General features: G+C 41.6%; 1 protein-coding gene across 6 annotated transcripts; it reads right to left on the reverse strand.

Moving 5' to 3' along the window:
• Nucleotides 1-181: 181 nt before the first annotated feature.
• Nucleotides 182-27,368, reverse strand: usp9 (ubiquitin specific peptidase 9). 6 transcript variants are annotated; one of them, XM_029135909.3, is made up of 48 exons: nucleotides 26,857-27,368; nucleotides 23,103-23,371; nucleotides 21,532-21,677; nucleotides 21,046-21,125; nucleotides 20,803-20,915; nucleotides 19,332-19,550; nucleotides 18,625-18,740; nucleotides 18,241-18,492; nucleotides 18,003-18,138; nucleotides 17,753-17,905; nucleotides 17,455-17,559; nucleotides 17,077-17,283; nucleotides 16,850-16,986; nucleotides 15,813-15,851; nucleotides 14,518-14,651; nucleotides 14,309-14,399; nucleotides 14,077-14,190; nucleotides 13,753-13,981; nucleotides 13,416-13,511; nucleotides 13,088-13,299; nucleotides 12,741-12,981; nucleotides 12,174-12,323; nucleotides 11,832-11,952; nucleotides 11,613-11,743; nucleotides 11,116-11,394; nucleotides 10,878-11,003; nucleotides 10,495-10,632; nucleotides 10,177-10,343; nucleotides 9,979-10,087; nucleotides 9,732-9,878; nucleotides 9,464-9,610; nucleotides 9,162-9,369; nucleotides 8,863-9,083; nucleotides 8,400-8,587; nucleotides 8,130-8,303; nucleotides 7,915-8,056; nucleotides 6,985-7,741; nucleotides 6,376-6,499; nucleotides 6,069-6,294; nucleotides 5,805-5,934; nucleotides 5,484-5,669; nucleotides 5,015-5,235; nucleotides 4,826-4,914; nucleotides 4,578-4,734; nucleotides 4,286-4,498; nucleotides 3,824-3,853; nucleotides 2,392-2,490; nucleotides 182-2,252 (listed from the first exon to the last, which is right to left on the reverse strand). In XM_029135909.3, exons 2-48 carry the CDS (start codon nucleotides 23,202-23,204, stop codon nucleotides 2,010-2,012), a joined length of 7,845 nt encoding a protein of 2,614 aa, XP_028991742.1. In that variant the 5' UTR covers nucleotides 23,205-23,371; nucleotides 26,857-27,368; the 3' UTR covers nucleotides 182-2,009. The 6 variants fall into 6 exon arrangements, with proteins under 6 accessions (XP_028991742.1, XP_028991741.1, XP_055361300.1 ...); XM_029135908.3 differs by having other exon boundaries at nucleotides 11,101-11,394; XM_055505325.1 differs by lacking the exon at nucleotides 15,813-15,851.
• Between the last annotated feature and the right edge of the window lie 569 nt (nucleotides 27,369-27,937).

Here is a 27,937-nt window from a genome sequence, read left to right on the forward strand (position 1 = left end):
TCCGGTTCTGATTTGCAGAGCAACTTGTGGAACTGTGTAAAACAAACTCACATCTACATATTTAAACTATATTCAGTTCAAATTGCTGTAAGTGGAGTCAGTCAGGTTATGATGTTACAGGTTGAAGTACTTTTCACTTTGTTGGGTTCCTAAATAATCTCAAGTAAAAGTGAGACGCAGGCAAGATTCCATGTTCTTTATTTGCTAAGGGCGCAATGCTTTTTTGTTATATTTCTGTGCACAAAAAACCTCACAAAGTGAAAGTCCACATCGCGACTGTAGCTCCAGAATTCAACGTCACACCATGGCCAAAACAAAAGTCGGCAAAAAACAGGGCGCAGAACTCTGTACAGTCAATATCTTCTTTAAAAATAACACAAGGACAAAAATGTTCCTCTTAAATCAAATTCTATTTTTAGTGAAATACAACAAAATAAATTCTATAAAATAAGAGCAAAATATTTAAATATAATATGGTGGGCAGAATATTTTCATTTGCAGGAGTATTTGGTATGTTTTTGACAAAAAAAAAAAAAAATTTCAAAAAATACACGCATTCAAGTTACCAATTAAATACATACAGTATTTACTGATGTTTACCTTTTACTCCTACAGAATTACAAGTTAGCTCAAGTTGCAACATAACTAACCAGCCGCTATTCTTACGGTACAACCCCGCCGTGGAACCTGTTCTCCGTGGAGCGAGACGAGGGATGCCACGCACCAACCCTGGCCGGCTCTACGGCAGAAAGGAAGCCAACGGGCAACGTTTCTGTCTACAACTAGGCTCTATTGGAGAGACAGAAGCAAACCACAGTCTATAATACACCAGATAGCCCAGTGCAGCAATTCTGTTGCATATGTTTCATTTGTCAAAATTCCTATAGATGGTAAGAGCTAAGCTGTCTATCCCACCAAGACTGACTGCCAAATATGAAGTCGGAGGATTATAATGTGCAATTGAAAAGCCACTTTTTTCCATACACTGGTTCAAAATATTGCCCTCGTTGTAGACAGGGTAGATGAGTAGAAAAAGAACAAAACGGAGAAATCTAAAGGAAAGAGAAACACCCTTCTGGAGATGTGGATTAAGAACAGCTTTAGGTTGTTATGATCACAAGTCTTCCCTTGGGCTACACTATTTCTGGTGAGAAGCCATGCTAAATGTTACAGCATATTAACTAGAGCTTCGAAAAGGATTGAATTAATTACCAGAACAAAGAAAAGAAAAGAAAAACAAAAAGAAAAAGAAAGGCAATGAGTTTCAGAACAATGTTGCATCACTGCTTTTTCACATCAACCAAACACCGTAAAAGTCCACCCAACCATTCCATATCTCACACTAAAACCAACCACAGCTCGTGAGTTGATTTGGCATGGGTCATAAGGTTGCCAAAGAGCTTAAGAATAATAATATTAATTATGATAATAACAATGCGTCCTTCTACAGTTGAATGACCAGTAACTGTCCGATGGTAGAACAAACTTTACTGCTGATTATGGGTGAGAAACAAAGAGGAGTTGTTGTCTTCTTACAGTTTTTTTGGGCATTTTTCTTATTTATAATATCCATTTTTCTTTTTCTTATATCTGCAACATCTCCCAAGAGCAAACCACACAGAGTTATGCTACTGGGGGATCTGAACAGTCAAAAACATTAACATACTATGTACACCTTTTTGTCGTGTAGACAAGCGCATCAGCATCTTCAGCTCTGGGTACATTTGTTTATATTTAGTAGAAGTCTTGTCCAGTCCCTCGCCTCTGCAGCCACCGGCAGGCCCCTGTCACGCGTTCAGGCAGCCCCAGACCAGGGAAGAGCACCTCCCACAGGCTGACAGTAGGGAGAGGCGGCCTGGAGAGGGGATGGGGAGGCCTGGCTCTGCCCTGCCCTGGGGGCAGAGACGGAGAGAGAAAGAGAGGCCCGACGAGAAGCTCTGTTGACCAAAGGATTAGAGGAAGGAGAGCGGGACGACGGAGGCTCGAGGCACAGCAGAGGGGCAGGGAGGTTACTCCTTAGGCGGGGCAGGCGCTGGGGTGGAGGTGGGAATGGGAATGGGGGCGACCTCCTCGGTGCTCTCCCAGTTCTCTTGTGCTTTGGGGCCTGGCCCGGGAGTGGGACCAGGACCCGGGGTGGGGGTCTGGGTCTGGGTAGGGCCTGGAGTCGGGGCAGAGGCCGGACCGGGGCGCTGAGGGTTGTTCATGTGCTGAGCAGCGGGCCCGGTATACGGCTGCCCGTGGGGGTGGTTGTTCTGATCAGGGGGCAAGAAAAGTGGAGAAGTGTCAGCTTGTAACAATCAATGTTGAATACAATGCTATGTACTACAGCCATGTTCACTGTTTGTGTTTGTAGTAGAATGGTAAACTGAATGGACTAAAACGACCCTGTACCTGCTGAAACTGGGCTGTTCCAGGAGAATGTGGGTACAGAGACGTGTCCTCAGGTGGAGAGGAGTCTTGATCATCAGGTGCTTCCTGTTCATCTGGCTCCTAGCAGACATGACAATCAAAATCAGTTCAACACATCAAAAATATACGTGTATGAAGCAGATTGTGTACACAAACACTGTCATTGATGATTTTCAGCTTTGACATTTCAGTGTGAAATGGCTGTGTGATAAAATTCTAATTTCCAATTGTATCATATGTCAATTAAATGAGGGTTAAATGAGATTTGACTGTGTGGGGGAGCTTTCTACACCTGAGAGCATCCTCTCAACAACAGAGCTGCTGGCAGTTCTTTAAAAATAGATCTAACAGGAGGTGAAGCTCTTTACTCTGGGGGTTACTGCAGTAAGTCATTCTGAACAGATAAAGCTGCTGAGAATATCTTTGTATCATTGAAAAAGAAACTGAGCAACACCTACTGCAATAACCTAAGAAGATCTTGGAGTTAAATTACATTTTATTAATATTGTGACAGGTTATTTATACTTTTTTTAAATCTACTTGTTGCTACATAAGCAACAAGTAAGTTCTGCAAAGGATGGAAATAAAATAACTCATGACATTCTAATATTTCCAACACATCTATATATGCAGTTTTTAACTTCCTGATTACATTATGTCTAGTGTGAAGTGTTCTACATTTATAATACATTAGCATTTAAAATTATTGGGAAATCTAAACCTTGTTTAATAAAAAGGTCCCACAATTCTAATTTCTGCTGAATAATACAACTAAGGCCAAGAGTTTTCAAGCAAACCCAGGTGGCTGATGGCACCACAGACTGAGTTAGGGGTGAAGGTAGAACTGGCATTGAGACATAACTAGGCTGAGATAGAGCCAGTTATGTCAGTACTGGTTTGGAGAATCTGAGAGACTTGGCAACATTTGGTTTTTCTGTGCAGCTGCATTCAATTATTTCTAATGTGAGTGATACAGACTCTCACATCTAAGCAGCAGCCAGTCTACTTTACTGTTACCGACAGTAACACTTGAGCTTGTCCATTATTTCATATGTTATTATACATATATGATGATGAATATAGGGGTGATTTACATACAACTTTATTTACTGTCTATAAATCTGATACTTTATAGTTAATGTCTTACTCTAAAGTTTAGGACAGGAGGACGTTACGCTAAACATTTCTATCCGAAGTGGAGAAACATTTTCACAAGAGGTGAACAAACTACAAGGGCTTAATGTGATACAATCCAAGCTACAGAAAAGTCAACGTGGTGCAATTGTACCTAAAAGGTGTAAACTGTGTTGGACATATTGGAGGCCTAAGTCCTGGTTTATCACTTCTCTACTGATTGTTTTATTCCATTTTATTTATTGCCTTCCTTTATGTTGTGGTGCCTGGAAATACTGACCTTCCCTGGGCTTCCCTGAGTACACTTGAGCTGTGTATGGAATATTACAGGAGAAGTGTGTCATTTTTACTGGATTTGTCAACATAAAAATACAAGTAACTTATTTTAACTGAGGAAAAATAATGTATTCATTGTGAACTCCAGCCATGAAACAATAGAAAACATAATCACAGTCAAATGTCTTAGCTGTAAATTAGTGTGGCCATTATTTACACTTGGGTGGGACAAATAACATCAATTATACAAAACAAAGCACAATAAATCAATGCTATTACATAAATACACCCAGTTAAATGCTTGTTGACCCTGCACAACTTGTACTGTGGCGTTTGCAGGTCATTTTAACATTCATGTGGCCTTTTTGATACTATGCAAACAACACATGATCCCTATCATTATGTGAATGTGAAGCTACACAAAGTGTGTGTATGTTTGGAAAAGGTACAATGTCAATGTCATTACCTCCTCAGGACAGAGCTCACAGGCCTTGGCCAGTGTCATACGTGCGCTGTGGGAACGCTCCAGGAAATATCCGTTGGAGGTCTCGTTGCTCTGAACAGGAGGGGACCAGTTGTTGTAGGTGTACTGGGGATTCCCCGTGTATGGCCTCCTCTCCAGCTCATCCCCCAACCACTCCACTGCCCACGTCCACTTTCGTTTTAGGTCACCATTGCTCTGTGTGCACACAGAACCATGCTCATTAGCCAGTAAAGCTAATAAACTAGAGCTAGAGAACAAGAGCTAGAGACTGTACCTGTAAAATCTGGTAGGCCACAGAACAGTTGCTGAACAGGGCCACCATGCACTTGATGCACTGGTAGGCCCGTTTCTGGTAGTGGTTCTTAGAGCGCTGGATGGTGTCAAAAAGTCCATCTCTGTCATCAGGAATGCCCTTCAACACATTGTGAATCCTACAGATCCAAATGGGAGAGAAATTTAAATATGTCACATCACCAAACAATTCAGCATCCATTATTTTACTAAACAGCCAGTGAGTCTGACCTGTGAGTCTGCCAGGAGTCTTCAATGAGCAGAATCTGTAGCAGCAAGTCCAGATAAGGCCTCAGCTCGTAGGTGTAGGAGTATGCCACCTGCGCACACACAGCACATTGGTAATTTAACACAGATTCTCTAGGAGACATACAGCATGTACAGGTAAACCAGGCTGTTTGTTTACAAAAAGACATTTACCTGCCAGAGCAGCTCACTGAGCACAGTGGAGGAGAATTGGGGGTTCTCCCAGCAGCTAAAGCGAAGCAGCTTCACGGTCTCCTCAGAGTTGCTGCAGTCCTCGATGATCTTCTTCACATAGCTGGTTCTCACAAACAGGATTTCTGCCACCAGCTGCTGCACGGGCATCACTGGTGCCGTGAGATTAGTATCTCCATATGGGTTAGAGAGGGGAGGGTTACCTGAAGAACAAGGAGAAGGTTTAGAATAACTGACTGAATCCATTCATTTTTATTAAAGATTAGTGTTTTCTTTTTGTCTTTCTATCTCTAAAAGCCCTCAGCTCCAAGCTCTGCATACACAGAGCAGAAGCTCAGAGTGGCTGCTTTTGTCAGTCACTAAGTCCTGAGCAAGGATGAAAATCCTCATTGGGCTTATCTTATTAATTCCTCAAATCACTTTGTGCAACATGAGGCTAGCATATGCTCACCATTGATGGAGGACTGCATGCGTGAGGAGACATCACAGCAGCGGACCAGCTGGGAGACCACAGTGTAGAGCTTGCCCAGTTCAGCATACTGGTATTTAATGGGAGGGCCTGGACCCTCATCGAGAGCGACCAACATGAACGTGGCAGGGACATTCAGCTTGAGGAGCTGGGTCTTTTCTGCTAGGCCTGAGTGGTGCAACAGGAAAGGAAGGAATGCATGAATCTCCAAACAGTTATATGTATTAAAAAAAAATCATTGATTTAGTGCCAGTTTAGAAACAGATGCTTCTGACAGATGAAGGAGGGCTGTACATTCCTTACCCAGATTAGCATACATGACAAAGAGGTTGAAGTACTGCTGCAGGTGACGGCCGTGTTCAGAAACCTCTCTTCTAAGCAGGTTGAGTACAGCTCTCAACAGGTGGTCACTTAAACTGAGGTTATCACAGCCCTGAATCAAAAGTACAAGGAGACACTCTTAGACAATGCAACACGCACTGCTTTTCAGGATATGATGTACTTCAAAATACGTAAAGTCTAATAAGAGCCATTTTTAAACATGGCTCAGTAAAGTTTGGCACCAACCTGAGCAGAGGACCCAGGCGAGGCGGTGGGGGAGGGGCAGGGGCCATCTTGCAGCGAGAAGTGGGCGATGAAGACAATGAGCTTGGCAAATGCCCCACGAACCTCAGCGCTCGGGCACTCAAGTAAGTACTCGGAGAATCGGTTGGGGTAAGCAAACAGAACGTTGTGTGCAAACCAACAGCGTACATTCTTACTGTGTCTCAGCAGGATGCACAGGGCGTCGTACCTAGTAGAGAAGACAAAATAAGTGTTTATAGAGAAGGAGAAAACCGAGGAAAAGCCTAAAACGGAGGCAGACTGAGCTCACCAGTCACTGGCAGGACCCCGTACTACTTTCTTGGTGTGAAAACCTGTGCTGAAAAGAAACCTAGCAGCCAGCTGAGCACTTATCATAGCAATCTCCTCTGCCTCTGGCAGGAGATGGTCTTGTCCTGATGAAGAGAGCAACAGTTAATAAGACACAGCAATACCATAACTTGACAAGAGTCTGTGGATTAACACAGAAAGACAAATACCAAGTGAATTTATAAACAGGATATGCACCACACCCTGCAACTCTGTAACTTTCCTTATATCTAGGTCTGTACTCATGCATCAAATCTACACTTTCCAAAGTAGGATTGTAAATAAAGCCAGTTTACCATTTCTGCCAGCTAAATTGTTAACTTGATCACTAGGAGTTATTAGAATGTCTAACAGACCTACATATACAGTAGAAAATAAAAATCTTGTCCAAGTCTATAATGAAACAAACAAAAAAATGAGTAATGAGGACATAGTCAGCTTAGCACATTGTGGAACAAAGACATAATTGGTTTGTATTAAACAATCTAATTTAAAAGCCATTTTAGCAGCACACAAAACACACACACACAAAACACACACACACACACACACACACACACACTATTCATACCTGGAGGAGGGTTTAAATAGACACTGTTACAGGTCAGAAGTTTCTTAATAAACTGGAAATATTCCAGGCTGTATTGCATTCGGTTGTGCATGAATTGGACGTTCTGCTTGCGGACGCTGCACTCGATGGCACTAGGCATCTTGACCTGATGTGGCTTGGTGGAGGAGATGCTCAGCTCTGAGATGTATTTAACAAGCTCGCTGTCCTTGTCCAGTGAGTCCATACGCTCATAAAACAGGATGTAGGCATTCCACCAGCGCTTCTGCCTCCGGTACGACATCCTTTTCATCATGTGATCAAACACCTCGCCCATGTATTCCCCTCCAAAGCACTGGTTCTTCATCTCCTCCTCATCGTCCATCTTGCACTCAGTCACATCACCATCATCAAACTTATACCAGCGATTCTTCTCGCCATCGCCTCCGTTTCTCTGGATTATGTATGAGTAGTAGTGTCCGCCACTGGCCTGGCCTGAGTGAACCAGCACTCCCACCAGACGGTACTTAGAACTACCCGGTGGTGTAGGTTCAGAGGGCTCATTCTGTTGGATCACCTGGTTCTCTGGGTTCACGTCATCGCCCTCTAGCTTGGCTACACCAGCTACTGTGTACGGCTCCATGTCCAGCTCCCGGGGAAACTCAAAGTAGTCATTGAACTTGATGGCGCACTCCCTCTCCCAGTCGTAGTCGAAGCGCTTCAGCTGGATGGCCAGAACGGGCGGCAGCTTCTTAATCAGTAGGCGCTTCACTGTGTCCACCTGACAAGGAATGCCAGCATTACAGATTTTTGTGCAAATACGGATAGTTTGTGCAAAAGTTGAGTCATAGAATTCATTTAATATTTTTTTTAATACATTACCAAGTGATTTAATGTCTAAATCCATTTTCTGGTCTGAATTCTATGACAATCTACCCGTGGTTGCAACCTCACCTTCTTATTACACTTTTCACAGTGGTAGGCATTGGCTCCCTCCAAAAGATCTCCTTTAACATACTGCTCCATAGAGTCCAACAGGTTCTGGTGGTTTCTGATATCTACATTGAGTGTTGTGAATGACTCTTCACACTCATACCTGACAAGACAAACAAACATTAGGTAAGAAGAGTCTAAGAAGAGTTACTGAAGCGGTTTCCAACGGCACTCACCTATGAGGACATCCCTGACAGATCTTTTGGTCAGCGAACGAGCCTCCCAGCACTTTGCTAAGCATGGCAGGGTGGCCAAGGGCCTTTAGAGCTTCATCTAGACTGTCCACTAAAGAGTTGAAAAACTCCAGTGCATCATGCTGCTCTCGTAAGTTCACTGGCTCGCCCCACAACCTGCAAGATGTGGAACAGATGGAGAGCAAGTTCAATCACATGCATCTCTACAAATGTTAATGGTTTCAATCAAAATAGATGGGTCTTTATAAATACCTGAACTGCTTCCAGAATCCCCTTGGGACGTAGTATTGTAGTCTGGAGGCAGCCAGGTGACCAAAGATGACCTGTAAGTGACGCAGTACCCCGATGTTGTACTCCTTCCTGTCCTCTGATTTACTGGAGGGCTTATCGTCGAACTGGTGATGATAGCTAAACACCTCATCCCGAGGATCCACATTGCTCTGTGACAAAAAATAATGCAGATCGATATATATATATATATCAGATTTATATGTACAATGTTACTTTTTGCTACCTAATGCCTGTTAAAACAAAGCTAATGACCAATGAGATGAACTGTACAAATGATTGCTTCCTGTTTTGATACTGCCCTCAGCTCCAAGCTCAGCCTACATGGCCTATTAGCCTGGAGTTAGCCATTTTGTCAGTCACTGGTTGCTGAGAAAGGATGAACAATCTTCATTGGGCAAATGCTTTCTCGACAAACTCACAGTACCTCATTCTCCTGTTTTTCATCCCCAGACATGTCATCATCCACGTCAGTGCCAGTGCCCTCGATGGCCAGGATGCCATTTCGAATTGGAGGAATCATGTACAGCTGTTGAATGACTGAGTTCATATAACAGGTGGCTCCAGCATTCTTAAGACCTACAAAGCCTTTGTTGGGCCGAGGCCCCACTGGAGGCAAGTACTCCCACTCTGTCAATGTCTCACAGCCTGGAAACACAGGCAGGGAAAACACTTGAGAATGCTGTAATTTAAAGATCGTGATTGGTAAAACATTCGTCTCCATACCTAGATAGTACATGTCAGTCAGAGTGTCTACTATTTGTTTGAGATTGCGGACACATCCAACAGCCAACGCCACCAGAAGCTCAAAGCCAGCGTTGATTGAAGCAGGAGTGCTACACACTGGGATGGCCTGCTCTGTGGGAAACTCCCCACTCTTCATGTACTGCAGGTAAACATTAGATGCTGGGAAGATGAAGTCATCGATCAACTCCTGCAGAAGATAGAGAGGAACTGTGTTTTAGTCATGCTCTCACAGAGGAAGATACCGGTACTTTTTCCTCCACGTTTCGGTCTGCTTGTTGCACCTTAATGAGGTTGGCTCCTCCCTTTTCACAGCCAATGTAGTACTTTTTCTCTGGTGTCTGGAATGCTAGAAGCTCTTTGGTCACCCCAAGGTGGCCTTCCAGTATGGTCTCCTCCACACCTGTCTCCCCAGTTCTCTTAACTTCATCCTAAAAATGCAAAGATTTTCCACATTACTTCCCATAGCCAGGTGTAAGTTTTCTTATATAATGATGCAGCACATATTTACATAGAACATGAACATGTAACAAACATAACAGGTCAATTTACCCTTATCCTTTTCAGCCAGTCAATCTCATTGTTGAGCAGCACTTCAGCATTTGGCAGGTTAATGTTGCTGTTATAGGCATAGTTTAGCAGATGTCTGAGCAAAGTGAAGTAGTCTCCAGCATGTCTAGCTCGCTCTTTGGCTGTACTCTGCCAACAGACATGCACAAGATCAAATTAAAATTGAAAAAACTGTTACCATGCCTCGATTTGTGCTGCTGTATTACACCACAGCCATATAGCCACTCACCCCCAACACAGTGAAGAGGAGGGTGATAAAGAAGAGTAGGGGTCGATGACCCATACAGCACCTAGTTGCCATCAAGAAAAATTGCTCCTGGGCCATCTGACGCACAGATCTGGTAAAGACAGGTGTCACCATCATTATACGCCACGTCATATGATAATGATGACAGTAGCTGGCTGGAAGTGATGCAGCTACACCTACTTGCTATGGCAGTGTAGCAGCAAGTCTATGATGAAGGTCTGCCAAGCCTTCTCCTTGCTGAGCGTGTCCAGAGCCGTAGGCATAAGGGCAAAACACAGCGTCATCACTTCCAAGGCCTCACAGCACACCTGCTCATCTTCTCCATCTGGCTCCTTAGATGCGTTTGTCTAGAAGAAGAGAACACATTGATTGATAAATCTGTCTTTTAACTAATACTTCTTAACAGGTCCATTAAGCAATAACCTCTTAAGCGTTTATTCCACCTTTAACAAATCATTTTTAATTCTGGAACTTTCTAAAAGGTAACTGGGCATTTACCTTCTCATATATCTTGCTGATTTCTTCATTGGAACTGAAGACAAGCTGCACTGTACCACAGCCTGATGCCCACACTATTTTCTGCACTGCTCGGATCACACAAATGTCTGGGATATACTTCGATGCCTGGAAGAAATTCTGGTTAAAAAAAAAAAGTTCCATAGAATCAGTTATTACAAGAAGAAAATACCCAATTTGTTACCCAGTTTCACGCAATTCGAGGTAATGTAAATTCAACTCAAATTGCTTCAATGGCACAAACATATAGTCATTAACCCTCAGTTATTACATTCCATAAAAACATACTATAATATTCCTACTAGGTAGAACTGACGCATTCTGTTGCATAATCTGCTATCTTAAATGTTCCTACGTCATGTTACCTCATCAGAAATCTGCTGGGCCAGGCGGATGGCTACATTGCGCAGCATACATTCTGAGGCTGGGTTGGGGATATTTTGCAGGGCACTCTGTAGAACCAGGGCCTGGTCATGTGTGGCCTGATTTATCTGTAGACAGTGAAGTGGGAAAAAAACAACACGCATTAGCAAAAATAATCTAACGTAGAGGAACTAGTTACACAAGTTTATGTTTAACTGCAAGTACTTTATGTGGCCTAACCGGAGAGACTGGAATATTTCCCTCAGCGTTGGGTTGGCAGGCCTCAGCCACAGCCTTTACGTGTCCAAAGCCCACCGCCGTCAGCAGGAGCTTGGCAATCTTCAGAGCATTGAGATAAGCCCCACGTCGTGTCTCCATGTCCGCCGACGGTAGGAAGTTGTTCCTGGTGAGCATGCTCAACACCAGGGGCAGCCCACCACTCTTTAGGAAGTTATACTGGAAGTCACTGGCATCCTCACCTAGAGTGGCACTGGCTGGCATGAGCAAAGCATATACAACCTGGAACATAGGGAAAACACAAATATGCTATAATCACAGTATCATTGCAAAGTGACAGCAAAAATCCTTGGATGAGTCAAAAGTATGTTTAATTAACTGTAGTTTTAGTTTAGACTCCTGCACTGCGTGCCTATTTAAACTAATATAAATAGCGGCCATCAAGCTAAGAATGTAGAAAATAATCGTAGCCTGTGATGCAATGTCACACCGACACTCACCTCAATGAGGTAGAGCACTTGTGAGGGGGAGGGGCCAAAGAAACGAGAGTCCAGTGAAGGACTGAGGCTGTTTTCTCCAAGCTTGGCGTGGTCCAGACACACTGCTCTCAGATTCTCCACTGTAGTGTTATCTAAAAGGAACAAAAACAAACCAGCACTGAGCTAACCTGTATGTGTTCTGATGAAGTGCAAATGATACAGGCACTGCTATAAACATACCTGGGGGCATGAGTTTCATGAGAACTCGGGCTCCATCTCTGAGCTGAGGCATGTTGAGGTTACAGCCCAAGTCAGCCACCTGCCACAGGAATGAGATATAGCGCAGATGCAGCGACATAATCTGTAAAATAGGAAGAGGAATATATTTGTACACACTCTGATGCAACAGTTTCACAATGTGAATTTTACATAAAATTCACAAGTGTGACTACTTCTCAGCAATATAAATTATTATTAGAAATTATAGTGTAAGGGAGGAGTCACCGTCCATCAAGTCAATTACAGCTAAATTGAAGTATTTGAGGCAAGATATTGTTTGCTGATTCTATGCTGCAAACTTACTACGCCAGGAAGACAGCTCTCCACCTCAGGGTTGGGTCCATCACTGTAGTGGTTACCATGGTTACCAGGGGAGCCAGTGGATGAGTCAGATGAGCTGTCTGGGCTTGAGGGCATGTTAGTGCTCACCTGGGTCAGCTTCGCCGTGATCAGCTGAAAAGACCAGAGTTTCAATGCTTAACTAATGAGTAGAAAACCATCACTTAACACCGTCTTATGTAGACACACTGGCTACATAATACAGTCTGCATACATACCACTCATACAGAACATTCACAACCGGAGCCTGTGCTAAACTAAGTCAGGATTCACTCTGCTGCACGCTGACACGATACACTCTGTCCATGCTCTGCTAAGTTGTTCAGGTTGCTATTGTGGAATTACAATTAATGCAAATGCTCCACAGTTTAACATCAAGTAAAAAGCACTACTTTTTAGCAGTGCAGGGATACATGATTTGGAAAAGGCCTTGTCCTTCTTGTGAGCAAGCATTTCTACAAAGCATAAGAATTAAGTTCAAAACTGTAACATGGCACTGATTTAAAGTGGATGAGATGAACACATTCTCACCGTTTTGTCCTTCAAATTGAGCTGTCCAATCAGCTTCCTGTCGTCAGCTGGATCAACAACCTCGCCACCAATGAAGAGCTCGATCTTGGTATGTGCTGCGTTAGCTTTGATCCTGTTCAGGATGCCACGCCGCACTGAGCCAATAGTGTCATTAGTGTGTGACCATATATCCAGGTCATCCACCTGACGCCCCTGGTTGGGGAAACGGACGATCAATGTTATATGCTTCCCACGAAAAGCTCTGTAAGAGAAAATGGAACAAAGAGGACATTTAAAAAAAATCTGTGGAGACCTGTACTGATTGAGCTGTAAAATAATGTTTACTGCAGTGCTGTATGTGATTGTACCTGGACATTGGCAGTATGGTCCTCTCCTCATGGTAGTCACTGTCACACTCATTGATGTACTCTTTGAGCACAGTGAGAACTCGCACCATACGGATGGCTTCCTGGCGGGCACAGTTGATACTGTCTTTGTCTCCATCCAGCACACAGAGGGTGTCATACGATGCCTTCAGACGGTCAAAGCACGACTGGATGAAATCCTCGTGAATTTCAACCTTAAAAAGAGAGCGGGCTTGTCAGCACACCAATGCCTGACCATAGACATATTAACTGAAGCAGCAAAAAAGAGAAATCATCAAAAGCCCTGGCTGAAATAGAGCAGGTGCTTCACCTGATTAACTTGTAGTTTTGGTCCAAGGTTGGTGTAAATCTCTTTCAGCAGGTCTATGGCTCTGCTGGCGATGTCATCACTTCCTTGAATTACCACCTGGATCGAGAGAGAGAAAATAAGTTTTTCAAGCTTAACTCATTCAAGAGCCAAAAAGTTGACTTTCATGCATGTTTGTGGAAGTTGAAACAGTGAAAGAGAAAAACCTTTCAGACCAGCTAGAACACAGAAGGGGGCAGGACACTTTGTAATACGGGACTGATATATACAAAGTAAAAAGGAAAAAAAAAATATCCAAAAACTGTCTGAAATCCACCTTCCAAATAAAAAGAACCCTCACCCTCCAGAGGTAGTCCAAGCCTATAAGCTCCAGGTCATCCATCATGTAGGCCCTGCGCTTTGCTACCAACTTGCCCTCCCTGCAGTTGACAGCTTTGAAGAACCTCTCGAAGCACTTCATGCCATTCTCTGTCAGAAGAGATGGGTCCAGCTGTAGAACATTGTTCTCAAAGAAGTCCTTATTGATATCTGGGTCCAGGTCTGGCTCGTCACCCATCAGCTTGGAGTACCTGTTAGGTTTTAGGGAAGTAATACGTCCCCGATTAACTAAGCTAACAGCACTCATTCAAGCTAATACCAAGCATAAATTAAATCAAAATGGTACCATTTGAAACACGCTTCCCGATCACACAGAAACACTGCATTCTCAGCCAGACACTTCCAGATCTGCTTGGCCTGGGGCGCGCACAGCCACAGCTGGCCATCCTTCAACAAGAACCTGACGGAAATTTAGCAAGAAAAATCAACATACTGTACACAGACTTGAAGTTGCAAGTTTTTTATCTTTAAATAACCAAATATGTTTTGAGTGTGAGGTGCTTGATGTGAACTTGTACCTGAGGAAGTTGAGTCGTTCTTGTACTTCCTGAACATGGCTGTAGCGACTTCCTGGCCTGACTGTCTGGGGATCAAACTCGGCCTGTTCTTCTGTAAAAGTACACACATGACAACCTAGTGTGAAGACAGTTTGCACCAGACACTAATGATGGGACCCAAGTCTGACTAATGCCGTTTCATTTCTGGAACGGGTAAACAATCGTAGTACCTTTGGAGAACTGTCTCATCGTCTCCATGTAGGCTGAAAGGTTCTCAGCCACCAGGGTGACCAGAGCGTGGTTATGCTGCAGCTGGTTGATCAAGTCATGCCGGTAAAACACATGAGGACTTCTCTGGGTTTGACTAAAGAGAGCAAAAGCAGGAGAAATGAAAGATTCAAGAGTAAGGAAAGTAAGGAAAGTCATTTTAGGCAAGAAACCCTGATAAAGTGAGAATGAAGCTAACATTTTACACTTTTAGCAAATAATTACAGGTTAAGAAAATAGAGCATGGCTGATTTCTTGTTTTTCTGTCTGGGACATAAAGAAAGCAGCTGTGGTGTATTTTGTTTGTGTTCTCTGTGTAGGGCACAGGATAACCAGCAGAGACAGGTATATCAATAAAAGGACATTTCATGCCTTGTTTCCACATGAGATAATCTTATTGGGTTTAAGGGTGATTTCAATTTTAAAGCCATTACACTGCAAACGGGTCACCGTGGGAATAAACACCATGCAAAAATGGTCTGTAATAAGATTTAAGGCAATATATTTAAATAAAATGTTTTTTTGTTTTACAAATTGCCAGTGGTTAGACTGTGCTGAAGGGGTACAACTATTTCAAATATATTTAGTTTACTACAGAATTTGACTATTTGAAAAAGTGGGTCCAAGGCATGAAATACCCCTGATATTTTTGCATTAAATGATTTGAGCTGATAGGAGCTGGCATCAGGAAGATTGGGCTCCACCTCAAAAGACCTTTCATTTTGTTCCATGCCTGACTTATGTAAAAGGAGTCTTTGTAGATGATTTGTGCTTAATACTGAGACACAAGAGAAACCACCACCACATGCAAACCAGATGGAGTTGAGCCAATAGCCGTGTATACTGTCTAGAGGTTTGCTAGATCTGATCTAACCTGAATGTTGCCACAGGCAAACAATGTACTTCCTAACTGCTACCAATTTTCCAGTCATATTTATTTAGACAAATGTATAATATTTAGCTCATTAACCTGCATAAAAATAAACTGCAATAATAACTCTGGATTGTATAAGTTTTATAACACAAGCACCAAGGAAACAGCTAGCATTTTTTCTAAATCTCTTGCTTTGCTGAGTTGTAAACAGGGCCTAGAATATAGAATTCGTCATTTGAGATGAAACCCAAGAAAAGTTGCTTAAGCGTATTTATGGCAGAAATTACCATTTCATACAGTGTACATTATAAACGTCAAAGAGAAAGTTAGACTTGACGTAACACAGAAATAGGTAGAACCCTGAAAGTTATCATTTAAACTTACCCCACTAAGTTCGTTTGTATGTTAATTGGCATTTTCTTTCTGAAAAAACAACAGGCATGTATGCTACATGTTTTCTACTGTGACTTTTAAAAATACTGCTTCATCAAAACAATTTAAAATTGGTGTTGAACAATGATCAAATCGTTTTACTGGGTTGTGGATCCAGGATTTTTACTGCATGTCTCTGCAAAACCTTTTTTTTTAAACTTTAGTTAATGATCAGTTAAAGATTTATGCAACCATAACGATAAAAAACCTTAGTAATTGGTATAACGAGGAAGTGGATCAGTTGGTTAATGTTGAACTCTGACTTCACTGCTTGTTTGTCTAGTACAGTGACAGGACTTAGGGAGAGAATTTGCAGTATGTCACTGAGGGTTTGAACCCACTGCATATGGACATAAAGATGCAGCCCAAACAGTCCGGACAGAATGGTTTGGGCTGGATGTTTGGCATCAGTACAAACTGTTTTCACTTTTTTATGTTCCGTCAGTCAAATACAACAATATGGTTGTTGTTTTTGTAATGAGTATAGTTGTTTTGTACTGGCATGTGTGAAACAGCTGTGCTCACATCCCAACTGTATTAATGAATAAATATTAGCATATACACCCCTAGAGTTCAAAGGCAAGGAGAAAGTTTAAACTGGCCTGTACAGTAGATTAAAGCAAAAGATGCAACCGTCAGCTCCTTTCAGTGTATTACACACATGGGACATGCAAAACATAAACTACTAAAAGTGTGGTAGGCGAGAGTAAAACTGTAACTTGTGTTTATTACTGAGCTTTGCTGGGAGCATTTAAGGTTAATTAAGGTACTGAGATTAGTACAGTAAGGTATTCTGATGTTGTGCTCTAGGCTGCTGGGTCTTTGTTGTACTGGGAACCCAGCATCCAAATTATTATACTGCACTGGTGCAAATGTGACTAAAATGTCAGAATACCAAGTCTTGGTTTTCTTAAGGGTGTTCAAACTTAAGCAATTCAGAGAATATCTTAAAAAGAAGGCAAATGCAGGCTTCACTACCATGACCTTACCTAAGGTTTTGAGGAGCTTCTCCAAAGAGGCTACAGATTTCTCTGATTTGCTTGAGGGCAGGGATCACCCACTTGTCATTGGTTCGTAATTCTTCTATAAAGCGGTCTATCCACTGGATCTTCTGCGTGTCTCGGTCCTGTAGGTAAAATTAATCATCAGTTTTTGGAGATGAACAGAGATTTCAGCTGTTCTATAAGCTATTTACCAACATCACCCCAACATGCACCTGTGAACAACTGTAATCCAAAATCTTGATGTGGGCACTAAGAGCCTGGTCCATGATGTCGACAGGCACATCATCACTGTGTGCCAGGTTCCAGAGCAGGTTGAGGACCTTGTGGGCCATTACACCATCCTTATCATCCTCAGCTAAGCGCCGGATAAGTTCCAGCAGTTTTTCTCGCTGCTTCTTGCTGGCATTGGTCCAGCTTGCCTGTAAAGAGGAAAGAAGGTTAGTGTAGCGGGCACAAGTTAATGTTATTTTGTTCCAATTTACCTGCAAATACCTCACTTGCAATTTCATTAACCTAATCAAAAGGTTATGTACACTGTTACAGGGACATTTTAATCAGAGTGCCTAATTAAAAAATAAAGCCTTACTTACCTTGAAGCAGTCAAAAAGGTGGTCGAGCTGCTCGGGAGAGAAGTCCCAAGCCAGCTTGGCCAGAAGGTCGTGGACATTCTTCACAATGGCTTCATGCTTACCAGCCTAAAAAAAACCAACAAGAAATAACAATAATATTCATCACTTTAATTTTCACTCGTGCCAAGGATGTGCTGGAATTGTGATCAGCATACTTTAAATTTATTGCAGCTGCTTTGTGATTCTTGTGTGAATATTTGTCATATTACAGACTAATTAACTTTTGAAGAACAAGAAAATACTGCTGGTTGCAGTTTACCTGTGCAGCCCAGATGTTGTCCAGATCCTGCATTGTAAGAGCTTTTTCTTTGATAACAAAGCGAAGGATTTTTTCCAGTTTCTCAACATACTGCGGCTGGTGCAAACTGTCTCTCAGAACAATAGACAGAATGTGATTCTGTTGGATCCACTCCTGGTACAGGATGAGGTGACACAGAAAGGAAAAGTGGATTTAGGAGGTCCAGAACTTATAAAATGTTAAGTTGAATGTTTAGTGGATCCAAACTTACAGCCATACGCTCTGCAGTCAACCACTCCTCCTCTTCAGGGTTGTGGCGATGAGTGTAGTAGGAGACACTGGAGATCACCTTATTAACTTCATTTAGTGCATTCATTTTGCCATTAAAAGAAGAAATTTGCAATAACCTGTTGACAAAAGGAGTATTGTTATGTAACAGCTCTTTCTTTAAAATGTTGTCAGAAAACTGATGTAATAAAATGACTCTAGACTTAATAATGTTTCCTTACCTAAGAATCATTTTTAACCTAAAAATCTCTAAATTCTTTACGGTCTCCTCCTGCCCAGGTACACGAGAAGCCAGATTTTTCAAAGACTTGATAATCATGGACAGTGCGTCGTTTTTGGCTTCATTCTTGGCTTCTTTCTTCAGCTCCTCATCTGTGAGATTCTCTAAAAACTGGGGAACCATCTCGATGACTGGAAGGAAGTATTTCTTTACCGTGTGCAAGGTGAGGAACTCGTAACACTGCCCAAAAGGCCTGTAGTGAAGGACACACAAAATGTAACACGATGTGGTTTAAAATGTGACATGACCAATACACAGAGGGAATGTATATAATGTCAAAATAAGCTCATTGTGTATAATATGGTGCATTTTCGGTAAGTCTCACTTTATAAGTGCAGCGATGATCTGGACGTTCAGTGCTTGGCCACTCATGAAGCGATCGTGCAACATTTGAAACCCGTTTAAATTGCCAAATTTGTTTATTAAGTCCACCAACCAGCCCTGTGAATAAAAAGCAAAGCAAACAACAAAGACATTAATTTTCAACCAATAAATCATATAAAGCTAATAAAAACTGTGTGTTGTACTTCTATTTTATTAGTATTAAGGAATGATCAATTGGATTTCAAGCTCACAAAAGACTCAATATTAGTTCAGATTTTGCTTTACACAAGCCTGAGTAGTGCTGGGCCCTCTGCCAATTGAGGCAGACAGGCAAGCAGAGGTGCAGGGCTGTTCATACTGACCCCATGCCCACGAAGTATTCATCGCTCTTTTGCTATTTAAATCCTATTCTCTGGTGTATCCACCTTCTCTTTTAACCATATTATCTGAAAAATCACGGTCTTTATAAAACAGAGAAAAACATGTATTCTAAATGTTTATTAATTTTCTACCAACCTAAATGTTTATAACAAATATATTAGGTAAGAAATATGGACAATCTCACAGGCTCATGACAGAATATAGATGGAAAAAAAATAAAAGAAACTTAAAAGCTTAAAACTAAAATGAATGAGAAGGAGGCCCGTCTATAAAAGCATATTAAACAGTTTTGTAGGTTTGATTTCCATCTTTACTGTTGTGTTTCACCTTAGGAGATCGTGGGTCTGGTGGTCGGGCAAAGAGCTCATCGTCAGCCAGCTGTGCTCCAGCAGGAACGCTCTCAGAGGGCCGTGTGCCGTTGTAGATGTGAAACTTGCAGTGAGGGTTGGTGGCCATGGCCAGAAGCTCCAGTAGAGGAAACCAGTCCTGAGAGAGCTTGGCAACACACAGCTCCACCAACCGGTGTGTGTTATTAATGATACACCTCTGTAAAGCAATGATTTTAGAAAGGAAAAAATATGATCAGCTATTAGAGGAGAAACATAAAACATGACTGGTTAAAAGAGAATCTGAAGTTCAGCTAAAATAAACCCCTCCTCAGGCAAACTGTGACCTACTTTTCATTATCAACTACAACTCTGAATTTTTATCTGAAAATCTACAGATGAGCAATGCATACATGGCTCAAAACCTACATTTTACACAGTATCTACACATTTCACCAAACACACACACACAAACAAAACCCCATTAGATACATTTCAATGCAATTAGAGTTGAAAACCTGTATGTTTCTAATGCTCTTGCAGCTCATACTGTGTGCACACACACACCTTGGTCTTCATTGCATAAGTGAGGTTGTGCACAAATAGGAATTCAGAAAAACAAGTTTGATTTATTTCACGTTTGGCTCACTAATTCAAATTCTGTTAGCCGTTGGTTTTGTGAACAAAAACTCAACAATATAACTGATGTTCATTAGAAGAAAGTACTTGGAAATATGAGAAATACTATATTATTCATGGCTGCTGCCCAGTTACAAGCACGCCTTGAGAATGGCTGCCACAAACTGCTGCCACTCCTATGATAGATGGACCTCTCAAAGTCTACTCCTGAGACATACATTTTAGAGCCTTTAATTGCATCAACACATTTCTTGTAAAAAAAAAAAAAAAAAAAAAAAAACATTTCCAGTCAAACTAATAAAATCCTGCTTTATCATGCTGCTGGTAAAATGATTATCCCTTGCTCCTGCTGCATGGCTCATGGGTAGCCTAATCAAAGGTAACCAGATACAAGACATCTGTATGATTTCAGCTCTGAAAGCATTATTTTTAAGTAAAGCTGCCTGTTTGTTCTGAAAAGGTTCCACAGATCAATCTCTCTAATATTAATCAACAGCCAACCTCAACAAAAAGATCATTGATCACTTCTGGTGGCACTGCCTTCTTGTGTCAGCAGGATAAAAACTAAATGGCAAACTTGATTTACCAGCAAAAACCCATCCTGAGTAGAACATATACAGCATATTGAACAGGATAAGGACACAAATTATTAAACACACAACTCATACGTTTAAAGCTTTACAGAGACAGGGGCTGCTGGGCTCCTTCAAAACTGGAAGTAGGCTAATACTGCGGTCCATAATCAGTGTAGGCCCCAACACGTCTTACAGCCACAACCATTTTCCTTTCACGAACCATAAAAGCTCAGTTACTTATTAAAAATGAAGACTCACATGAATTTCAAACTTCCAGCCACTGACTGCTTCGTCCGTCAGAATCTTTGTGAAGGAGATGGTCAAACCATCTCGAAAAAACCTCTGACACGCCTCACACTTCACATCCAATCCTGCAAACACAGACATTTGTAATTTAAAACCACTTATAAAAAAGGATAAAAGACAAGATGGCAAACTGAAATACAAGCACAACTTTTCGTATGTAAGTGTCAGCACATGTTTCATTCTGTGTAGTCTTACCTTTTTTACTCAGGTCTATAGCAGCTTCCAAGAGGACTTCTAACTCTCCTTTTGGCAAAACTGGAACAACCCAACGAGGTCTGGGGAAAAAAATGAATGAATTAATTTGAAAAAAGGGTAAAAATCCTGATTATTTTATTGTTACACTGCTCAAGAAAAATCTATCTCTACTGTATAACACAAAGACAGTTAAAATTAAGGCTTATCAACCCATTTCTGAGGCACAAGTCATAAACACATGCACCTATGGTACATTATGCATCAGTTCATCAAAAACCACCAAGGACAACTGTGGGCTTGGGAACAGATCCCCCAGGACCCCATCTGCTGTCGCATCAGGAGCATGCCCAGATGTTGAAATCGCAAACAGACCACAACCTTTCATTCTTTTTGAAAGTGCCGTAAGCCTTCATAAATTGTGCCGATCAGGAAGTGGGGTTAGTGAATGAGAACTGCTGCCTCTGTGTGAGCGTGTGTGTAAAATACCTGTTGATCATGTCATCCAGCTTGGCTAGGTCGGTGTGAGGGAAAGCAGGCTCCTCCTCTTCCAACTGAGGGGTGCCATCCCCCTGGCCCTGCTCATCCGGTGGGCTTACCGGAGAGTTCTCGTTAGACGAGTTAGGGGATGAAGTCTAGAAAATGTCAGATATACAAAATCAACACCTTTTGACAACTAAAAACTGCACATGTCAACAGCCATAATGTTGCCCAAACAAACATTTTTCCTCAGGACGTGTCAGTCCCGTGATTTTGACACAGGAGGAGTAACAAACAACAAACTACTCACACTCCCTGTTTTGTATCAGTAACATGAATGATGAAAGAATGAGTTTGTCATAGAAAATGTTTTCTTTTTTAGCATGAGTAGCTCAAATGCAGTTATAACAAACGCCCACCATCACATGATTGACAGCAACAATCTAATCAAGGTTACGAGAGTCCAACAGGGTAATTTTGGTCCTTAGAATATCTGGAGAAAACAAACCATGGGCTAGATAGAGACAGAGCTGGTTTTATGGAGCTAATATGGCGCCATTAAACTGCTGTTTTCTAACATAGATCAACCTAAACGTATTTTCAACTGACAAACAGGTGGGAGAACTCAGTTATGTGTCAAATGCATGCAGCGTTTTAATGCCAATACACACTCCTGTTTCTATAGTGACATGCGCCTATGCAAAACTAAGCCTGCTTCTTGCACATGGATAGGGTTTCTATTGTTCTGCTCATTAAGAACACATGCAATGCAGGTGTAAAGAGGCAGGTGTCTCTCCCAAAAGGTCTAATAACAAAGCTATTCAAATGCTCATTCTCATAGTATTTGTTGTACAGAACAACAGCCTTTTCATCCCATCTACCAAGAGGAAAAAAGTGAGCGCTGACAGGGTGGTTTTAGAAGTATAAATGTGGTAGTGCGTGGGTGGATCTCTGTTACGGTGTTGTCAAACAGATATTGTGGAAGGAAGAGTGTTAGAGAAACAAAACAAGCAGCTACACATGTGCATATGAGCACTGATGTGACCAATCCCTTTGTATTTTGTTTCTAATCTAACAAGTGTGGATGAGCATCAGCAGCTGTAAAGAGGAGAGTAAAAAAAAGGGATACACGTAGTCAAGAGAAATGCACAACAGAGAAATATTAAATGTGGGGGTGTGTGGTGAAGGCTCCTTCTGCTTGGCTGACCTACATAGGCAGCTTGCCTCTCATGTCTCACCACAGCTCATCTCTAACCAACACAGGCCTGCACATACACACGGACAGAAACACACACACATCCTTTATCCATCACTCAAGAGGCTCTGTCCATTGATGACATTTAAAAAAAAAAAAAAAAAACACTCTGCACCTTTACCTTTCACTGATTCAATTATGCTTCTACTGTTAGAAATAAAGTGTAAACCACATTCAATTTAAACAAGTCCAAAGCTCTGTAAGATGGAAGCATTAGCAAAAGAAGGGCATGATAAACGAAATTAAATCAAATATTCAATGCAAAACAACAAAACAAAAAAAGCAGTGGAGGCGAACCTATCCAACGGTAAAAGACTATGCTCACCTGGTTCTGTGGCAGTGGGGGCTGGCTCTGAGCATCAGGTGCCTGACCCTGGCCCTGACTGTCATTGCCCCCCACCGGAGAGCCACGCGTGGTGGCCGTCATGCTCGCCACGGGGCAGATCTTGGCAATCTTGGCCTCTTAGGGAGCACTGACCAGGAGGGAAATCACAGCCACCTCAGCTGTAGAGCACAGGGAAGAGAGCCCGAATACACGAGAGAGGGACACAAGCACCTGGAGATCTGGATGTGCCGCTGAGACCATTGCATAACCTGGGGGGGAAGAGGGGTGAAAGGTTAGAATAATCAAGTTACTCATAAACAACACAATAAGTTAACAGATGGTTATAATCATTTTCTGCAAGAATGACTACTTACAATGCACATGATCTGACCAAAGCTACCTTCAGAACTATATTAATTGGAATGCAGAACAAAGGTTGCAATAGATCACTGATTTAATTGTCAGGTTAAGTCAAAACATCCAGTACCAAAAACAGATTTAAAGATAACATTCACATCTTTTCACATTAAGAATTCCAAAACGTTCCAGCTTCTTCTCTGGTCAAATTATGTTACAGACACCTGTCTTTGCCAAGCATTGGCAGTACTGTTGGGTTGTGACACCAGCACTGCTACTCACACTAGCCTTACAAATACAATTGCTGCCACACACTTGTCGCATCTCCTGTGTGATTATTTTAAAATTCTGTATCTTGCTAAAGCAAGCTCTAGTCAGTCACATAACACTGCCTGCCTGAATCCATCAAAAAGCACTATCTAAAACTTTAAAGCCACAGGTGTTTATTTACTAGCATGAGACCATAATAGAGAATTTCAAGCAATTGCTAGCATATTTATTTCATTAAGGAATAATGACATGGTTGCGTATTAACTTTGACTGGTGCTTTAATGATTAATGTATGCGTACCTAGTTTTAAATAAATTTGAATGTAAATTTAAGAGTAATAGTTTAAAACACCTTATCAAGACAATTGTACCTCTTATAACCAATGCCTTTAAGCTTTTGTAAGCCTTTTCTGATTCTGTCAAATCCGTTGTTTTGGCCATTACTTTGTTTAGTCACATAAACTGGCAATTCAGTGAGATTAAAAAAAAACTATCTTATAATACATTTAATTAAATGAAATCTACTCAATACAGAACAAAAACAGTGTACACATAAATTTGCTGTAGGTACAGTCTGACAAAGTTAAGTCAATAAGCTGGTTTGTAAAATGTGTTTACTACAGAACATCTGGGCAGTTTGCGATTCACTTTCTGTTTCAGTAACAGATTGGTCTAGTTGCTCTACTGCTTAATTAAGCAACTGCACATGTTCTTTATCCTGTTACCTGTTACCTGTTTAATACCGTCATATCTAGATCTCAGCAATCAACTTGCTAAGTCCAATGCCTAAATTATCATTAAGTAAATAATGGATTAAAAAAAAATAGGACTAAGGAATTTCCTTCCAAATGAATAAAACATGACATAACCTGCCAATTTAGTACTTGGCATAAACACATTACACACTCATGCCTTCAGGTTAGCCGCAGACAACTCTCAAGCCTTTCAACTATTCTATAATAAGCAATTAGAGTTAATTTATTATCTTGCATTTGTTTATGTTTAAAATTAATGTCCATTAAAGGCAAAAATGTATTCACAATAACTTCATGCTAAATATTGGAAGATGCATTTTAGCAAAATGCAGATTTAGTGTAACAATACGTGATTTGTTGCTTTTAGTTTATTTTATACCTCGAGGCAGATACACTTTATGCCACTTTCACACAGACGGTGACATTCTCCAGAACAACTGCTTTTATGAATGTCAATAAGTATTTAAAGTATGAAGAACAACTGAAGAACAAATTAAGAAATAACGCTTTGGTGGATTTTAGGCTTCTGTCTAGACGAATGAGTGGACAAATGAGATAATCCAAAACAGGAAGATGTAAACAAAAAAAGTATAACTGCTGTTTTTCCCGTGTTTCAAAACCAATGACAGTATTTTTAAGTTAATGCCAACAGTCTGTCCTGCAAGCTTGTACCACGCATATAACAGATGTAGTACACTGTACAGGCTGATTTCTAGCCCATTTAAAAGGGTAACGCTGATGTTTGGTTTACTTAATTAAACAGCTTTCTACTTTAAGGGTAGTGAAACTAGACCGCTCCTATTATACAGGTGGCTGGTGACATTTGCTTCTGCATCAATGATTAAGTTTGCAGCTGTCATTACAGAGAGTCCATCATATTAAAATCTGGCGAGTGTCTTTGGCATGCTGAAAACGAAGTGCTATATCATGTATCTTATATCGGCTAATATCAGTTCAACTACTCTGGCTATCAACTAATGGGGAGCAGGGTGGGTTCATTTCATGACGTACAGAGACACACCATGTTATATCTCATCAACAATGATAAAGAGGACGCATGTGGTAGCGTTAAGCTAGATACTGCGGACTTTCAGACTGAACCGACTGTGTGTTATTTAAAAAAAACATCTCATGGACGAAGACATCGGTCGTGTAACATTATCTGTGTGGCTTCAGAATATACTCAAAATTAGACCGCTCAGGTGCAAATACAGTTCATGATGGCATTGTGTGACTACGATTTGGGAACCAGCGCTGTAACTATCGCCAACAGCTGGTGGTTTAGTTAGTTAACCTGTCTGCTGCTAGCTAGCTGTGGCACCAACATTGGGTTAGCCTACACGGCGATCCGCCCAGACAGCAGAGCAGTGGAGGCCTCGTCGTCCAAAGCCCACTGCGCTGAGAGACGCAGGCCTCGCTACTCGGTTGGGCCTGACACTACACTAGCCTGTCACCGCTTGGCTACATAACTGAACAACCTGATCACAGGGACGTTGATTAATGGCTAAATTCACTCCCCGTCTGATTTCCCTCTCTTGCGCTTTTGTATTTACCAGCTTTTGCAATTTGCATCGATCGTGTGAACGCAGGGCAATCTAAATAAATGTTAGCTAGCCGCTAGCCTACGTGCGAGTAAATACCCGAAGCTGTATTTAGCTATCGTTTCTTTCTGACAAGCGGATTGCTGATATGACTCGACAACTAATTCGTTTTTCTACCTATACAATAGACTCCAATGATTAAGATTATTGACATTTTGCAGCCACTTCAGTATTAAAACAAAAGAAAATCAGGTCTTTTAGAATAAATATTAGTGGTAGGGGTGTCGTCTATTTCCTGAAATATACTTAACGGAGCGATCCAACCTGTACAGACTAATGCTAAGTTATAACTTAATAGCTAGTTAAAACACGCTAAAAAGGTTTTGAAAGCCAGGGAGATACAGAATTGGTAACTGCAATGCATATTTTATAAAACCATTAGTCGTGAAATTTAAGACGTGTGACTAAAGTACACATTTAAAATTCAATAATTTGTAAACACAAGACGTTTGAAGGAAATGGTCCAACTCAGTCTTTAGACAGCGCCAGACAGGACCCTAGCTAGCTTGTCTTTAGTCAATCTAGCGATGTAGGCTAATCAGACTACAGGTACTACTAAGGCCTTGGGTTACCGTTTAAGTGGGTTGACATTACCGACAATTGAATAAGCAGTGGCTTACAGAGAGAATATCACCAGCAACCGAGTAAGACAAGTCAAGCAAATGCAGTAACGTTAATGTTACTTTGCATCCACCACCAGCTGACGCTACTACTAGCTGTAGCCAGCTAACAGCACAAGCCAACGTACCGAGCTAGTTAGCTAACAACTCACCAGGAATTTGATATGACTTCCCCCTCTATTCACGGGCTACGTCCAGCCTTGAACGATGGTGTCGTCGTATCTTACATAAAGCTGGCCTATATCCGTGACAGTTCCGCAGGACACAAACCTGTTACTAGAAAGATCTAATTCCTACGTTTTTTCCTCGGCTTCTGGGTGTTTTTCCTGCGTCACCGGCGCGGTTACAGCCCCCTAACTCTATCTAGTCCGATTTCTGAGGCTTGTCACTTCGGTCCCAGCAATCACTCACAACTTGAATCAGTTCAACATGGCGGAAGCGCAGTCGGGCACAAATGCTGCTCCGCCAAACAGGCCAGACGACGGCGTGAACTCCAACCGCCAGCGCTGACGGCGAATTAGTTTGCACCGCAACCGAGCGCAGTTCGGCAAACACAACACCCGCTGAAGGGAAAGGGCATTAATTTCCTCTCGAATTCGTCGAGTAGCTCCGGCTCCAACATGGATATCTAGTCCATAGTTTGATTAAAACCAAGCGATGTGAGGCGAAACAAGCCGACAAACTGGATTATATCGCCCCCTATCGCAGGGGGTGGTCAATGGGCAACACTGAGGCAGGGAATGGTTGGAGCAAAATACAGACAAGGCATAAATAAACACAACAATGGGTCCAAGTAGGCCATGTTCAAAGCTAAGCTACGGGCATTAGCTTTTGGAGTTAAAGTATGAAGGTGATTGCTTTCAAGTCTGAGTAAACATACATAATTATAAGCATTTTAAGATTATACTAGATGCAATTATATGCAAATACATGAAAAAACATAAAAGTTATATTGTGTTAAATAGGAGCCACTGTGGTGATCTTTAGTATGTCACTTGATTTGAACACCAGTAATGCACAAGCTATTACTCATGGCCATAATAGCCAAAGTTTCAATTACAATGCTTTATTTATTTTATTTAGATATTTAATTTATGTTTTTTAAAGCACCCTGGTGCATTAATTGGCGATTCATAGTTATGGCTGGTAATCAACAATGCTTTCTAATACCAATCCAAACCAATTTATTTACAAAGCACCTTAAAAACAACACAGTTGGCCAAAGTGCTGTAC

This window comes from Betta splendens, chromosome 21 (assembly GCF_900634795.4).
Source record: "Betta splendens chromosome 21, fBetSpl5.4, whole genome shotgun sequence".
In the NCBI taxonomy this organism is placed as follows: domain Eukaryota; kingdom Metazoa; phylum Chordata; class Actinopteri; order Anabantiformes; family Osphronemidae; genus Betta; species Betta splendens.

Bases quoted from the DNA above. Each gene is read 5' to 3' on its own strand.
- usp9 (XM_029135908.3), bottom strand. From the start codon at position 23,204: ATGACGGCCACCACGCGTGGCTCTCCGGTGGGGGGCAATGACAGTCAG. The intron at 21,126-21,531 runs GTATTTTACACA...TTTTTTCCCCAG, and splicing joins CTGGATGACATGATCAACAG to ACCTCGTTGGGTTGTTCCAG. The intron at 16,987-17,076 runs GTGCATGTTGGG...TTTTACCTACAG, and splicing joins TGGATTACAGTTGTTCACAG to GACCGAGACACGCAGAAGAT.